The sequence below is a fragment of the Diabrotica virgifera genome, chromosome 9 (genome assembly GCF_917563875.1).
Source record: "Diabrotica virgifera virgifera chromosome 9, PGI_DIABVI_V3a".
NCBI lineage: Eukaryota > Metazoa > Arthropoda > Insecta > Coleoptera > Chrysomelidae > Diabrotica > Diabrotica virgifera.
This window is the reverse complement of record NC_065451.1, coordinates 16,939,367-16,958,077: the sequence shown is the minus strand read 5'-3', so window position 1 is coordinate 16,958,077 and position 18,711 is coordinate 16,939,367. Positions and strand designations below refer to the sequence as shown.

Sequence of the window (18,711 nt, the reverse complement as noted above, 5' to 3'; positions counted from 1 at the left end):
AGGTCAGGGGTTCCCAAACTTTTTTGTACCACGCCCCCTTTTGTTGAAATGAAAGCTTCTCGCGCCTCCCCTTTACAATAAATTGTATGCGCCTAAATAGGAACAAAATCAAAACAAATAAGTATTAGCTTGAAAACAAAACATTTATTTATTCTGTCATAAGATACTATAATATCAATTTCCATAAAATACAAAAATTATTAATACAAGAAAAATATATTAGGTTGGTTAGTGAGATGGATGTGCTTTCATTTTATTTACTAGTATGCCTATTCGTGGCTGAGTTTTAGTAAGCTCACAGCACAAGTCACTAGCAACATCAAGTTTATACCGATACTTTGTTTTAATTACCACAAGTGTTGAAAATCGCACAAATAGTTACTTGAAAAAGGCAAATATAAATGAAGAGCTTCCCGTGATACAGTAAGATACACTTTGAAATATTTTAACCAAAATGAAGGTTTGTCCATTATAACAAAGTATTTGACAGAGGAATCATTCAAAAAATCATTTGGATTTATTTGCAAAGCATCTTCTTGAAGTGATTCAGGCAGGGAGTCTATGTTGACATGGATTGGATCAGTTGACATGGAATGGATTCTGTAAATAAAATTGTCACAAGTGTTTGGGAAGTATTTCGGAACTCTTCAATTAGGCTCTCCAAATGGTTTGATATTTGGATTTTTAAACTTGGTCCTTCATAAATGTCCTTGAAGCGTGTTTCTTCTGAGATTGGCTCTACTTTAGAGAAATTTGAATAATTTCAGGGGTTTGCTGATATTTTACGCCTCCAAAGTTGAGTAATTAAGCCTCCATCACAATGAGTAACTACTATATTTGAGTTTCCACCCTGCAGTTTTAGGTGAAGGCTGTTCAACGAGTCAAAGATGTCTGACAAATAGGCCAATATTACTTGGGTACAATGTTTTTTGAAGGCCATGTTTAGCTCATTTTGCTTTTGATGTTCCAAGGTGATTACTTCATCTTAAAGGTCAAATAATCTTGCCAACATGTTTCCTTTTAATAGCCATCGTACTTCTGTATGAAGTAGCAGTGTTTTGTGATCACTTTCTAAATTTTCAGGACCAATAAATCCTTATGCAGTATACTGCAGTGTGAACAATCGGGGACTCAGGAAGGTCGATGACACCAGAGTTTTAAACAGTCGAGTATTCAACACACTGTTTTTTATGTACTTCACTACTTTAATACACAACTTTAAGACATCCCTAAGTTCATTTGGAAGGGTTTTTGCTGACAAGGCTTGTCGATGTATAAAACAATGTATCCCAATCACATCAGCATTTTTTTCTATTACTAATTACAAATAGCCTGAACGAAAACGAAGCATTGAAGTTGCGCCATCTGTACATAAACTGATCAGTTTTTGCCAAGATAGTTCATGTTTGTCAAAAAACTCTCACACTGCTTTCATAACATTAACAGCTTTTGTCGTGGTCTCCAGTCTCCAACTCTGTAGAAAAGAGTAGCTCGTCCTTCATTCTTTCGTTTTGAATATACCGAACATAAACAATTAACTGATAACATTGTGTTATGAATATGATAATATGATAATTATATATTAGTACTCTCGTCTAGCTGAATAGCAAAAAATGGCGATAATTTTACTGCATCAACTACCTGGTTTTGTATGTCTTAGGTCATCATATATCATCAATGCGGCGTTTCACAGTATTGTCAAAAAGAGGTATTTGAGATAACTTTTGCTTACTCTGCGTTACCAGATACAGTTTAACAAGCGGTTAATTTTGAATTTTAGAAAAATAACTAAATTTAATTTAATGTTCAACTTGTCTCGCGCCCCCCCTGATAAGTCCTCACGCCCCCCAGGGGGGGCGCGCCCCCCAGTTTGGGAACCCCTGGTGTAGGTGGTCTAACTCTGCTTCTTCTATATGCTCGTGGTCTCCACACTGCTTGGGTCTACCGCCCATCATTCATTCTGGCCAAATATCACGCCCTATATGATATATGTGACGCCTGTTCTTCTTATTTTCTCGTTAACCCTATCTCTGAGAGTCTGTCCAAGTAACGACCTACTCTTTGGGCCACTCTGAATTTGGTTGCTGGTGTTTGGGTTAAGAAAAGTGTTTCGGCGCCGTAAGAAATAATTTGGCATATGGCTTATGAAGATACAAGACCATTTGGCTGAAATAATGGATAACAAATAAAGAGCCAAGAGTGATGATCTAAAATGTTGCCAAAAAATTGGATGAGAGAAACACAGAAACGACAGAAATGGAAAATTATTAGGAAAATCTATGTCCAGCATTGGACAACAACAATGGGAGCCCATGCAGTCACGCTCACACTTCATCGCTCACGTTCCTTCTGGGCAAATTCACGCCCAAGAAGCTTATTATCTTACATCAAGATACGATCTGAATAGGATTTTTACATATAACCATCTGAAAGATGCAGTGGCGGATCTAGGCATTTGTCTTGGGGGGGGGGACTTCCCTTGGGGGATTTGCCTTGGGGCGACAAAGAAACACCAACCAGACATAAAAAAGATAAACTTCATAAAATACATAAATAATAACATACCTATGCATTAAGTTTCCTTTTCTCAACTCTTTGTTTCGCAGACGACCAAATACTAATAGCACAAGACTACGATGATATATGTTACACGACAAGAAAGGTAATAGAGGAATACAGGAAATGGGGACTAGAGATCAGCATAGAAAAAACCTAATATATAGAGTGTCCCAAAAGTAGGGTAACGGTCGAATATTTCGCGAACTAAACATCGGATCGAAAAACTGAAAAATAGTGTTCAATCATTTTCAAAAATCTATCCAATGACACCAAACACCAATCCCCACTACACCCCCTGGAGGTGGGGTGGGGGGTAACTTTAAAATATTAAATGGAAACCCCCAGTTTTTCTTGCAAATTTGGATTCGTTACGTAAAAGTAGGCAACTTTTATTCAAGACGTTTGTTCGAACTGTGGATAGATGGCGCTATAATTGGGAAAAACGATTTATCCTGATACCATAGGTAAATTATAGAAACGGTCTAATATCTCACGAAATACACTTCCAAATGAGAAATCAAAAAACAGATTTTTAATCTTTTTTGAAAACCTATCGAATAACACCAAACATGACCCTCCAACCCACCCCCTGGATGTGGGGTGGGGGTAACTTTAAAATCTTAAATAGCAGCCCCCACTTTTTATTGCAGATTCGGATTCGTCATAAAAAATTAAGCAACATTTATTCGAAATATTTTTTAAAATTTCTGATAGATGGCGCTAATAAATCGAATTTTTCCAATTAAGGCGCCATCTATTAACAATCCTAAAAAATTAATTATTTATATGGGAAATAAGCCACAATTAAAATGAAAAAAATAATTTTATTAACGTTTCGACGCCCAAATCGGGTGCCGTTGTCAAAATACAAAATATTACTAAAATAAATTAAAGTGTTGTTGCTAAGCAAAAAAAAATTCTTCTAATAATTTATTTAATCTCACTCATTTATATTGGCAATTCAGACATATATTATACATTTTAAAGTAGAAGACTTTAAAATGATATTGCCAATATTTATGAGTTGCGTTCCTGGGACGACTTACTGAAAGATAGTTCATTCGATTACATGAAATTAACCCCAACTCAAGAATATCCGTCATAAAAAATTATAGCATGTGATATGTCTTTAAAAAGACAACCAAATGCAACGACAGTAAAATTCTCGCGTTAGAGACTTCATAGTAAATCACAAGGGAAAACCAGGAAAAACCCTGTGATACTATCCCGACATCGTAAGTATTTGGTCTTACATTAATTTACTCTCAAAAAATAATACCAAATTCTGACTTGTAACATGTTTAAATTATAAATAATATTAATAATACTAGATATATAAGTAATACTAAAATATAAAATATGTACTAGCTCGATATTATTGACTTACTAATCTTGGTATTTTCTTTCTATTGACTTCCTCTTTCAGTATGGGTAACCACATCCTACTGCATTCTACCGAGGAATTTGCGACACAATTGGTTTCATTTAGCATAATTAGAGCCGCTTCTTTGATTTTTCTCTTTTTACTATCTGATTCTTTCAGGACTATACTTGAATCTCTCCACTGAACTCTATGTTCATTATCCCATGCGTGTTGACATATTTGAGATCTCTCAAATTCTCTATTTTTAATATAAGATTGACGTTCACTTATTCTAACGTCTAATGGTCTTGATGTCTCAACTAAATAAAATTGTTCGCATTCACAAGGTATTTTATAAATGCAATTTTTTGTTCTTTCTTGATCATTGTTAGGTTTAGTTTTAGATAGAATAGATCTCAATGTGTTTGTTGTTTTGAATGTTGTTGAAATGTTGAATTTATTTCCTATTGTTTTAAGTTTCTCGGATAGTCCTTTTATATATGGTATTGATATTTTCCTCGTATTATTTCTGGTGAATGTTGTAGGATCCCGTTCTAAGTTGTTCTGTTCCATTCGATCCAATCTTGACAATTCCTTATTTATAAACGATAAAGGATAATCATTTTTTAATAAAACAGATGTTAACAATTGTTTTTCTGCTAAAAAGGAATTTTCGTTAGAACAAGTAATTTTGGCTCTATCATATAAGGATTTAATGATTCCCTTTTTAACGTTGATGTTGTGATTTGACTTGTAATTGAGATATCTGTTGGTGTGTGTTGGTTTTCTATACACTTGAGTCTCATATCCAATATCCTTCTTTGAGATCAAAACATCGAGGAAAGGTAGGCTGTTATTGTATTCCTTTTCCATTGTAAATTTTATTGTCTCTTCTTGATCGTTTATAATATTTAGGAATGTATCCAACAATTCTGATCCATGAGGCCATATTGAAAACACATCATCTACATATCTCCACCATACTGTGGGTTTTAAATTTTGTTTAGAAATAATATTAGTTTCGAAATCCTCCATAAATATATTAGCCAATAATGGAGATAAAGAAGAGCCCATTGCTAGACCAAAATTTTGTTTATAGAATTCATTGTTTAGTTGAAAATAGGTATTATGGGTACATAATGTAAATAACTCCATTATAGCTGATACATTTAGTCTTGTCCTAGTTGCCAATGTATTATCATTCTCTAATTTCGTTTTGATTATGTTTAAAGTTTTATCTAATGGTACATTTGTAAATAAACTGTTTATGTCAAAACTTATTAAAATATTATTTGGATTAAATTCAATAGTTGATAATTTGTTTAAAAAATGTTTTGTATTTTTTATAAAAGTGTCATCATTATTAGCAAATGGTTTTAGAATGTTTAATAAGAATTTTGATAGTTCACTACAAGGAGAATTGATGGTACTACAAATGGGTCTAAGTGGTATGTTCGCTTTATGAATTTTCGGCACTCCATAAAAATGTGGTGTCTTACTGTAGTGAGGTGTCATTAATTTTCTTTGATAGTATGTTAGATCATTTTTAAATTTGAATAAAGCTCTATATATTTTGTTTTCCAGTGTCTTCGTTGGATCCTTCGTTAATTTGCTATAAGGTCCATTTGTAATTAGATCTGTAATTTTGTCCTCATATTGTATTTTATTCATTATTACAGTTGCATTGCCTTTATCCGCTGGTAGGATTGTTATGGAGTCATCATTTCTTAAAGTTTTTAAAGCTTTCATTTCCTCTTTGCTGATGTTTTGTTCAATTTGATTAGACTTTTCCAATTCAAGTTTACATAGTACCCTATATTGTTCTTTTTCATGAATATTATAAACGATCAAGAAGAGACAAAATTTACAATGGAAAAGGAATACAATAACAGCCTACCTTTCCTCGATGTTTTGATCTCAAAGAAGGATATTGGATATGAGACTCAAGTGTATAGAAAACCAACACACACCAACAGATATCTCAATTACAAGTCAAATCACAACATCAACGTTAAAAAGGGAATCATTAAATCCTTATATGATAGAGCCAAAATTACTTGTTCTAACGAAAATTCCTTTTTAGCAGAAAAACAATTGTTAACATCTGTTTTATTAAAAAATGATTATCCTTTATCGTTTATAAATAAGGAATTGTCAAGATTGGATCGAATGGAACAGAACAACTTAGAACGGGATCCTACAACATTCACCAGAAATAATACGAGGAAAATATCAATACCATATATAAAAGGACTATCCGAGAAACTTAAAACAATAGGAAATAAATTCAACATTTCAACAACATTCAAAACAACAAACACATTGAGATCTATTCTATCTAAAACTAAACCTAACAATGATCAAGAAAGAACAAAAAATTGCATTTATAAAATACCTTGTGAATGCGAACAATTTTATTTAGGTGAGACATCAAGACCATTAGACGTTAGAATAAGTGAACATCAATCTTATATTAAAAATAGAGAATTTGAGAGATCTCAAATATGTCAACACGCATGGGATAATGAACATAGAGTTCAGTGGAGAGATTCAAGTATAGTCCTGAAAGAATCAGATAGTAAAAAGAGAAAAATCAAAGAAGCGGCTCTAATTATGCTAAATGAAACCAATTGTGTCGCAAATTCCTCGGTAGAATGCAGTAGGATGTGGTTACCCATACTGAAAGAGGAAGTCAATAGAAAGAAAATACCAAGATTAGTAAGTCAATAATATCGAGCTAGTACATATTTTATATTTTAGTATTACTTATATATCTAGTATTATTAATATTATTTATAATTTAAACATGTTACAAGTCAGAATTTGGTATTATTTTTTTAGAGTAAATTAATGTAAGACCAAATACTTACGATGTCGGGATAGTATCACAGGGTTTTTCCTGGTTTTCCCTTGTGATTTACTATGAAGTCTCTAACGCGAGAATTTTACTGTCGTTGCATTTGGTTGTCTTTTTAAAGACATATCACATGCTATAATTTTTTATGACGGATATTCTTGAGTTGGGGTTAATTTCATGTAATCGAATGAACTATCTTTCAGTAAGTCGTCCCAGGAACGCAACTCATAAATATTGGCAATATCATTTTAAAGTCTTCTACTTTAAAATGTATAATATATGTCTGAATTGCCAATATAAATGAGTGAGATTAAATAAATTATTAGAAGAATTTTTTTTTGCTTAGCAACAACACTTTAATTTATTTTAGTAATATTTTGTATTTTGACAACGGCACCCGATTTGGGCGTCGAAACGTTAATAAAATTATTTTTTTCATTTTAATTGTGGCTTATTTCCCATATAAATAATTAATCATAAAAATGCCACAAGGAAATAGCTTCAGAACAACATCCTAAAAAATGTTTCGAATAAATGTGACCTAATTTTTCACGACGGATCCGAATCTGTAATCAAAAGTGGAGGTTGCTATTTAAGATTTTAAAGTTACCCCCACCCCACATTCAGGGGGTGGGTTGGAGGGTCATGTTTGGTGTTATTCGATAGATTTTCGAAAAAGATTAAAAATCTGTTTTTTAGTTTCTCATTTGGAAGTGGATTTCGTGAGATATTAGACCGTTTCTATAATTTACCTATGGTATCAGGATAAATCGTTTTTCCCAATTATAGCGCCATCTATCCACAGTTCGAAAAAATGTCTTGAATAAAAGTTGCTTACTTTTATGTAACAAATTAAAATCTGCAAGAAAAACTGGGGGTTTCCATTTGAGATTTTAAAGTTACCCTCCACCCCACCTCCAGGGGGTGTAGTGGGGGTTGGTGTTTGGTGTCATTGGATAGATTTTTGAAAACGATTGAAAACGTATTTTTCAGTTTTTCGATCCGATGTTTAGTTCGCGAAATATTCGACCGTTCCACTACTTTTGGGACACCCTGTATGAATATCGGTTTGGAAGCAGCAGGACGTGATACTAGACGGTGGAGAAATAATCAGCAAATATAATGAATATAAATTCCTGAATATGAAAATCACGGATGACGGGACACTGAACGGAGCCATTAAAGAACGAAATATTCAGGACAGGAAAGCAATTACGCTTCTAAACTCAGTACTCTGGGACAAGCAGAAAAACAATCAAAACAAAAAAAAAGATCTATAACGCCGTAGTGAAAAGCATTATAACATACAGCTGCAAAGTATGGCCTATGAAGGAAAAATCAAAACAAATGTTAGTTAGAGGTCTCCGAAACGGATTTCTGGAGAAAAACTGCAGGAAGATCAGATCAAAAAGAGAACATGTCACCATTGAACGAATACAACAAATAATGAAGATCACACTTACAATAAATGACGAAATCAACAAAATACAACTAAGATGGTTTGGTCACGTACAAAGAATGTATGAGGACAAAATCCCAGAACAAGTACAAAACTAGAAACCACAAGGTAGCAGAAGAAGACTTAGACCGAGGAAAAGTTAGCAGGCAGGAATAACCAAAGCCATAGATGAAAGAGGTCTGCAAGTAGATCAATGTACGGACAGAGAGCAATGGCGAACGGGTATCGGAAGACGGAGATCGTTGTAAACCGATAGTACCTATATATAGTTTTCTCAACTAGCGGGTATTGGGTGGAATTTGTCCTATGATTTAAGTTTCATGTCAGCTAATATATTTTTATGTTTCGACAATTTTGGTATTTGTTGCGAGAGAGAAATCCCCCCCCCCCCCTCCTAGATAGATGCGCCACTGAAAAGAAGGCTTATCCAAGGCCAGCTGTAATTTCTTATTTAATTGAGTTCAGAACTATATTGTCTCAATTATTATAAAATTATTTTTCTACAACCGTGTTAAAAATGCCATTTTTAGCACTCCATAGAAGCGTTAAAAATGCTACTTTAAAGCACTAGTGCTTTAAAAATTTTAATGCACTTCAGTTAAAAGTGAATTGTCAAATTGTGAAACGTCAAAATATTTATATTTCATTTATTAACATTAATATTAATAGTACAACTTGCGCAATTTAAAAAAGGTGGTTTAAAAGGTTTTTTAAAATTTAATTTAAACTGTATTATTGCATTTTTAACACGTTTGTAGAAAAAAACTATTAAAATTTGTTAGAATATACAACAATAAAAGTAAGATGTTATTCTATAGTTGCTATTATTTACGTATTGACAGTATAGGCAGTTTTGAATGTTAAGAAAAATATAAAAATGGAATGTCAGTCAAGTTCAAGTAAAAGTTTTTGTAGATATTGTCCTGTAATTGAGAATGAATAAATTATAATTGTTGACATATAAGACATTTGTAGAAAAAATATTGTATGATATACGTGTTAAAAAGTACAATTTTAAGGCACTCATGTGAATTGCAGAATTCGCTTCGCTCATTCTGCAAACTTTCACATGCGTGCCTTAAAATTGTACTTTTAACACTTACATCATAAATAACTATTATTTTATTTTTATTATAAGAATTCTCTTCTTCTTCTTTACGTGCCATCTCCGCGACGAAGGTTGGCAATCATCATTGCCATTCTCACTTTTGACACTACAGTCCGAAAGAGTTCAGCTGAGCTGCATCCAAACCATTTTCTGAGATTTCTCAGCCAGGACATTTTTCTCCTACCTATGCTGCGCCTTCCTTGAATCTTTCCCTGCACAATCAATTTTAGGATTTCATATCTGTCACCACGTGCTATATGACCCAAGTATTGAAGTTTTCTTATTTTGATGTGAGTCCAGTAAATATCTCCCTGCTGTTCTGTATTCTCCTTAGTACTTCCTCATTGGTTATTCTGTCTGTCCAGGAGATTCTCAGCATTCTTCGATACGTCCACATCTCAAAGGCTTCCAATCTATTGAGGCATTGTTTATTGAGAGTCCATGTCTCCACACCATACAAAAGAACAGAAAATACATAACATTTTAGTACTCGCTTTCTGAGATTTAGGCTGAGGTCTCTACTACATAATATTTGTTTCATATTAGTGAATGCACTCTAGCCTTGTCTATTCTAATTCGGATTTCTTTGGTATAATCGTTTGTTTCACTAACTTTTGTCCCTAAATAGTTATAATTCTGAACTTATTCTATCGTCTTATTATTTACGTGTAGATTGAGATTTCTAATATTTTTCTTTGATATAACCATGAATTTCGTTTTCTTTATGTTTAGTGACAGACCAAATTCTTCACTCGTTTCAACAACTTAATCTAAAATTCTTTGTAGATCTGTAATAGTTTCTGCTGTTAGTATTGTGTCACCGGCGTATCTAATTTCACATATGGGTAGGCCATTTTTATTGTGCCTGTTATTTCATCTTCTAATGCTTTTTTGAATATTTCTTCTGAGTATGCATTAAACAGTGATGGCGACAAGACACAGCCCTGTCTAACGCCTCTTTTAATTTTTATTTTATTGGTGTTTAAATTATTTATTCTTATGACAGCTTCTTGTTCATAATACAGATTATTTATTATTCTTATATCCCGTGTATCGATGTTCTTTGTTCTCAGTAGTTTTATTAACGGATTATGTTTCGCCGTATCGAATGCCTTGTTATAATCTAGGAACAATTCTCAAATTGAGATTAATTCATTTTTCCTTACGTCTCATCGCTTTACTTTATTGATTGTCTCATTGTATAAATTGCACGGTGAAACATAAATCTCCTCAACCGTTAATTTGACAGATGTCAAATATCAATGAGTTCTCCAAGAATACAGCAGCAATAATAATAACAGCCCTTTCCGCTTTCAGGCTCTATTGAAGAGATTTTGGGGTTCAATCCTTCAACTCGGAGAATATTAATAATATGCCACAGCTGCTATTTATTGTCAGTATTATATTAAGCCCGGAATAATGGCAAGTCGACAAAACTTAAGATTAATTAAAAGGACCCACAAAGAAAAACTTTCCGAAGCATTAGGCCCTCTTAAATTTTTACGCGAACAAAAATTCCCTTAGTAATATTAATTAAAAACACTTTTGTCAACATATAAGTGCGTCGTTTCCTTTGACAAAAGCCCTTTACTTCTCAAAGCAAGTGCCATTTATTATTGTGGCCTGAGGAAACTGACCTCAAGAGTCGAATTAAAATACAAACCATACTATACAAAGAATATTACCATTTTTTAAATATTTCTGACAATGCTTGGTTGATTTAGATAACAAAAGAAATATTAAAACATACAAAAATGTCGACTGTATAACTGTATAACTGTATAACTGTTACGAGTACGCTTAGCAGATTATATGGAAGAATTATAAAAGAACGCATATGCGAAGAATACCGCCCTTTTGAGTCAGAAGAACAAAACGGATTAGCAGGACGATCCACAATAGATAGTATTTTCTACTTATCCCAAATACTTGACAAAAGAACACTGAGATCTCGAGAAGTGCATTTACTCTTAGTCGATTTAACAAAAGCATATGACACCGTGCCTGTTGCGAAGTTGTGGAAAGTATTGGAGAAAACCAGTATCAGCGTTACACTAATCGATGCTATTAAAGAGCTTTATAAGAACACAATAGCAAAAGTTAAAATAGGAAAAGAGGTGTCTAATGGTTTTCAGGTAACAAAAGGACTGAAGCAAGGTTGTTGTTTATCTCCCATACTGTTTAACATATATATCGATGAAGCACTAAGGCACTGGAAGAAGAAGTGTAAAGGGATGGGGCTATCTATTGGGGATGAAACGTTATATACGTTGCACTATGCAGATGACCAGGTAGTTATTGCCCAAGACAAAGAATACCTGGAGTATATGGCTAGAAAACTAATGGAAGAGTACAAAAAATTGGGCCTCGAAGTAAATGTCCAAAAAACACAATATCTTTGCGTAGGAGGAGAAAATACTCCAGATGACCTCGACTTAGAAGATGAAACTATTAAGAAATCTGACCAATGTACATATTTGGGGGTAAAACTGACAAAGACAGGAAGAAGTGATGAAGCCATAAAAGACAGAATAACCAAAGGAAAACAAGTTATAGGTGCGTTGAATTCAGTATTATGGCAAAAAAATATAAGACCGGAAACGAAAAAGCGAATATATAATACCATATTAAAACCAGTAATCGTCTATGGCTCAGAAGTGTGGCAGTTATCACAAAAACTTAAAGGTAACCTATTGGCAGTTGAAATGGATTTTTGGAGGAGAGCAGCGGGAAAGTCCAGATTAGAACATGTGAAAAATGAGGACATCAGGAGACAAATGAAAGTACAAAGATCAATTATAGAAGACATCGAAAAACAACAACTAATATGGTACGGACATGTTAGACGTATGGGGGAAGAAAGACTACCCAAAAAGATATTAGAATGGGTACCACCAGAGAAAAGAAAACGAGGACGACCACCAACAACATGGATCCAAGGAATCTCAAAAGCAATATCAGCAAGAAATCTATCTGAAGAAGACTGGCAGAATAGACAGGCTTGGCGAACGGAAACCCAAAGGCGTATTACGCTGTGAACGGGATATATATACAAAAATGTCGAGAAAACTAAATTAGAAAGGTATAAAACAGATCGTATCAATTCAGAAACAACCAGAACTCGTATTTTTTTTATTTCTTAAAAATTTTTGTGATTTAAATTAAGTAAATTAAATTGTTTTTATTAAGTAAGTGCACCCATTCGTGTGTCGTTAAGTGTCATGGACACAATTTGTATTCAGTGATGCTTTGTAGCAATTAAATGACAGAAGAAGATACATATGACAACACATGTGAGATTAACAAAGGTCCGTTGCTCAGAATCGGAAGAGATGTGGGGGATGGCTATTTATATCCTCGTATTAGCTAAGAAATAGAGTTTAGATAATGGAAAAAACAAAAAAAGGGGGGGAATAGCTACTAGAGCTAAACTAGGACGTAATGATGATGGTGATGATGAGGTATAAGCATTAAACCCGGAATAATGGCAAGTCGACAAAACTTAAGATTAATTAAAAGGACCCACAAAGAAAAACTTTCCGAAGCATTAGGCCCTCTTAAATTTTTACGCGAACAAAAATTCCTTTAGTAATAATTATTCAAAACACTTTTGTCAACATATAAGTGCGTCGTTTCCTTAGACAAAGGGCCTTCAATTTTCAAAGCAAGTGCCATTTATTATTGTGGTTTTCAGGAAACTTACCTTAAGAGTCTAATTGAAATTCAAAACATAGTGTACAGAGAATTTTACCTTTTTTTAACATTTCTGTAAACAAAAGAAATGAAAAAAATACAAAAAATGTTGAGAAAGATAAATTCGAAAGGTATGCAATAATACAATACCCCCTATCAATTTAAAAACAACACAGGCTTAATATTTTATTTACCAGCAATTTTATTGCTGGAATCGAATCCTATGATTGTATATATTAATAATATAGGTATGCAAAGTCCGCAGATAGTGTGCTAATTTTTTTATAAACAAAATGGCGCCCGGTAATCGTGTTTTTTTCAATTTTTGCTCTATAACTCTATAATAAATTAATTTATTATAACAAAACAAAAGCAACTTTGACATTTAATAATGCGTTAGATGGCTGTACTCGAGTGACTTGGGAACAAAAAAAAATGAAGAAAATTGCTCAATGGGAAGCAGAGAAAATGCATTTTTTTAACGTATTCCGATTTTAACTTGGAGATTACATTTTCTCCAACCTAATTTTTGATTGGAATTTTGCTATTTTACGCAAGTTTCACTCGCTATATCGATAGTTTTTATTATAATAACATATGTTATGAGTATTTTAAAGATATGAAAATTGGTGTGGAGAAAGAGGACCGAAATAAAAAAGAGATCGTTTGAAAATTATGATCCTATTGTTTATATCTTTGCCGTAAATGCCGGTCAACTTTGACCGTTTGTATCTCAGGAACCACTCATCACAATTAAACGTTTTTTTTGTTTTAAAAGAAGCGTTCTGTCGCTTTTTTTCCAATACCGTTTTCATGATTTAATTTAATTTAATATTTAGTGAGATATTCTATTTGTTTATTGGCCAAAAAATTGTTTATAATTTTAAAATATTCCTGAGGCCGCCTAAATAGTAAAATTTCAATTCTTTAAAGTACATTAGATAGGTACAGTGTCTTTTCATAAAAAAAACCATAGTTATTCTTATGTATCATAATTATTGTGGTTATTATAGAGACCGAAAATTTTTAATTAACAATTCAATTGTTGCTAAACTGTTCATTCAATTTCCATGGGCTTCTGGAATTATAATCTATACGCAAAGAGCTTTCATATTACAAAGCTATCTAATTACATACTGATATACAACTACTTATCTAAAATTTTAGTTGAAAATTAAAGATTTTGTTGGAAAAACCCGCATTTTCCGGGGAAAATTTTCGTTGAAGTAAATCGGGAAACACACGTCTTTATGCAGAATTTAATTACGGTGAAGTTTTATATGGGTGTTTTTGGTGTAAAGTTAAAATATTGGGAGTTATAGAGCAAAAATTGAAAAAAAACACGATTTTCGGGCGCCATTTTGTTTATAAAAAAATAGCACACTACCTGCGGACTTTGCATACCTATATTAGTAATATATAGGATCATAAGGTTCGATTCCAGCAATAAAATTGCTGGTAAATAACTTTTCCCAAAAATGGCCTATTCTCCGATTTATTTTTTATTTATCGTATGGCATAGATATAACAAGAACACATAATTTAAAAAAAGTATATAAAACATTACATGAAGTATCACAAACGAACATCTAATGTATTAATATACTGTAAAACATTTTCGGTCGCATTCAGGAACTCGTCGAAAACTCCAGGGTACCGCCTTCGGGGGCATTCCTCAATAATGTGGCGGACGGTCTGCCGTTGCGCACCACAGTCACACTCAGGAGTAAGGGCCTTTCCCCATCTATGCAAGCTGTCAGCACATCTACCGGTACCTGTTCTTATTCTATTCAGCGCCGTCCATGTATTGCAGGGCAGTTCAAAGCCTGGCGGTTTCTGATCGATACAGGCCATTTGGTGTGATTCCTGTGGTGAGTCGCTCTCCCATTGTCTTCTCCAAGCGTTGGTGAGGTCGAAATGTTCCTGATGTAGGGAGGTGGCCCTTAACAATGGGGGATATCTGGAGCGCAGTCTGTTCGTTTCGATATCAAGCTTATCATGGTGGATGGGTAGTTGATGGTTACCCTCTATTTTTCGATATTGTCTGAGAAGAGAATGACTTCTTCATGGTTTAGGCGGTGGAATGTGACTCAGAATGGGAAGCCAATAGTTCGGTGTTGGTCGAATTGTACCTGAGATCATTCGCATTGTCTGGTTTAATTGGGTGTCAATGATCTTCGTGTGTTTGCTATTGAGCCATACCGGCGAAGCATATTCAGCCGCCGAGTATACGAGTCCGAGAGCGGATGATCTGAGTACGGAGGCTGAGGACCCCCATGTGGTGCCACACAGCTTTTGGATTATATTATTTCGCGTCTTCAGTTTTTCTGCCGTTCTTTGTAGGTGTTCCTTAAAACTTAAGGTTCTGTCAAAAGTCACTCCAAGATATTTTGGTGTTGAGTTATGAGTGAGTAGTCTGTTTTCAAAGTGAACGGAGAGTTTTTTGTTGGCTTGGGCATTATTCAGATGGAAACAGCACACTTCAGTTTTCGTTGCATTGGGCCGTAGCCTCCATTTGCGAAAATATTCACCCATAACAGCAAGGTCATCCGTCAGTATTGTTTCTGTAACATTCATGTTATTATGTCTTGCTGCAATGGCCCAATCGTCAGCGTACCCAAATTTCTGCGAAGTTGTCCTAGGTAGGTCCGCGATGTATAAATTAAAGAGTAACGGTGCCAAAACAGATCCCTGTGGCAATCCATTGCTGAGCTTCATTTGGACACTTCTTAAGTTGCCCATTGTGACGTGAAAAGGTCTGTCGGTGAGCATGCTATCAATGAGTTTGGTTACCTTTTGGCACGGGATGGCACGGATCAGTTTGCAGATTAGTCCTTGTCTCCAGACGGTGTCGTATGCAGCTGATAAGTCAATGAAAGCAACGGATGTTTTTTGCTTTCTTTGAAAACCTGCTTCGATGTGTGTTGTTAGGGATAGGATCTGATCTGTGCAGCTGCGGTTAGGTCTGAACCCTGCTTGCTCAATAGGTATCACCCCCAATATGGTGTTACTAATTCTGTTGTGGATTAAGCGTTCCAACAGTTTATAGACACAGCTCAGCAGTGCAATCGGTCGGTAGTTTTGGGGTTGATCATTTGCTTTTCCTGGTTTCAATATGGCTATAATGGAGGCCTTTTTTAAGGAAATGGGGGATTTCTCCTGATTTTAATACATCTGTGTAGAAATCAGCCAGCCATTTCCTAGCATATTTGCCACAATGGAGTAAAAATTCTGGATGTATTTTATCGGAGCCGGGTGCCTTTCCAGATTTAATTTCTGATATTGCTGAGGTAATTTCTTCTTGAGTAAACTCGTCGGAGTATTCAGATGTAGGCGGGCATGCAGACTTTAGTATTTTTAGGTCTTGTTTTACTTTGGTGGTGTGGTCACGATCTCTAGGTGCCCTATTCTCCGATAATCTGCCCAGACTATTTCTGGGAGAAGAACAAACACCTAAAGACCAAAAAATTAAAAAATATAAAACGTGAAAAGAACAAAACATTTCAAAAACAAAGAAGAAGATAGACAATATATGCAGAAGAAAGAAGAGGGGATAGGAAAACGACCGAATACTAAAAATGGAGGAAATTTCTGAAACAACTTAGAGGGGGATATAAACCACGCACTGGTCTGTTACAACCAACAAAGTCATCATAGCCCGAATGATCGCCAACGTTCGGAACGGAAAGGCACCCTAAGAAGAACAATCTGTTCAGAAATAGTGAAGGAAAAAATTAACAGCGATGCTCCAGTAATAAAAGTAGGTTAGAAGAACTATTCGGACCACTCACTAGAGATAAGAACACGTTTGGAAATGGCACGTACAGTGTTTTACAAAATGCAAAAAGTTCTATGCAACCGCCAGCTGGGTATCTCATTGAGAGCTAGAATACTTCAGTGCTTTGTTTTCTCCACTTTTCTCAATGGTGTTGAAGCCTGGACAATGAGAGGAGCAACACAAAAAAGAATCCAAGCATTCGAACTCTGGTGTTACCGTAAATAGCTCAGAATATCCTACATCAGCCATACGACAAATGCGGAAGTCTTGCAGAGCATGAATAAGGAAAGAGAGCTTATGCTTATAATAAAAGAATGGGAAACACAATATTTTGGTCACATCTTAAGAAATAAAAAGTGTAAACTCTTCCAAAGGCAAAATTAATAGCAAAAGGGGACCAGGAAGAAGACGCAACTCTTGGCTTAAAAACCTACGACAATGTACGAATATGACCTCCATAGAATCTCCATAGAAGGATGTAGGTTTATTTTTACAATACTAGTTATTAACATTTCTTGAAGATTAATACTTTTTAGATATTTTACAGTATTCTGTGCAACAAATTAGTAAATCAGTATTTATAAATCGTCATTTCACAGTTTGAAACGTGTTTTATCTGATAGTTACCTGAAATTAACTGAAAATAACTTTCTCCTCAAATTGTTAATAATTTAAAAAATCCATATAGCGCTCTTCTGAAAATATAGAGGCCCATAGAAAAAAAAATCGACAGGGTACAGGGTATCTAGTACAGCATAGCTGATGCGACTTACTGAGGCAAACCTAACGCAACCTTATTTTTATGCCGGTACTATTTTCTTCATAGCCAAGAAGGTTGCCTGACTATTGGGTCTATTGAATAAAAAGAAGTCTTTGCTTTTATTTCCTCGTATTTAAGTATGTACTTAATAGTAATTGAAGAAAGCATTAAAGAAATTACTTTATTTAATTAGTATTAAGTAAATACTTAAATACTTGTAAGTAAAAGCAAATACTTATTTTTATTCAATAGACACATTGTAACGAAACTTATTCTAAACAAAACAGAGCTGACTCGTCTTTACGTGGTAAAGACGAGTCAGAGTGGTTTCTCGTATTGTGTTTTCACCTCAAAAACGCCTCGTTTTAAGCAATTTTAATTTAAACATGAAAAAGATCCTAAAATCTAATCCTAAAGCAAAAACTATCTTTTTATTCGAATTCCGAAAACAATGTTTCCTATCTCAACAATTTGACTAACAGACGTATAAGTTAAACACGGAGAGAACATTGTATATATGTGTTAAATGAAATGTGAACATGCAAATAGAACTTACAGGGATCGACAGCGTACGACGTTTCCAAATAAATTAACAGAAGTCTCACTAAAACGCCGCTGTTAAGCATCTGCATACTCAATCGCTCAATGAGGAATTATCCTCATAAGAGAAATCCTGAGGAGCATCCGTTTCCTGTAACAAAATTAAACACATGAGATAAAGGAATTTTTGTTGTCATAGAGAAAATGGTACAAATATATGTAATGTAATAGAAAAAATTTAAAAAAATCAAATGCATGTGCTTATAGTTTTTCTTAAATAATGAAAAATAGTACGTTATTTTACCCAAATGAAGGAGAGTAAATATAACACTCTAATTCCTTCTTTAATGTACTCTAATTTTTACACGATTTAGTAGTTATTTATGTAGAAAGGGCATTAAACAGATAAGTGCATTAAATATCAGTCTTTCAACGATCATTAAATAGATACTTATGCCTTAAAGCGACTATCTTACAAACACGAGGGCCTCTGACCCAAGGGCGGCCCGTCGGGGTAGGCAAGGTAGGCGCCGCCTACCCTCTTCAAATGTAGTACAATAATATAAATTATTAATATAAATTACTTATTTCAAA

The 18,711-nt window shown here is 34.2% G+C and overlaps 1 protein-coding gene across 1 annotated transcript in view; it reads right to left on the bottom strand.

The window, feature by feature from the left end:
* The window catches only part of LOC114332819 (epithelial discoidin domain-containing receptor 1-like), a 442,381-nt gene extending 424,112 nt beyond the window's left edge, over positions 1–18,269 (bottom strand). Inside the window, exon 1 of the mRNA XM_050662058.1 lies at positions 18,134–18,269. Coding sequence (XP_050518015.1) covers positions 18,134–18,209 — 76 coding nt within the window. The 5' untranslated portion in view covers positions 18,210–18,269. The remainder of the gene's footprint in view (positions 1–18,133) is intronic.
* Positions 18,270–18,711: the final 442 nt, after the last annotated feature.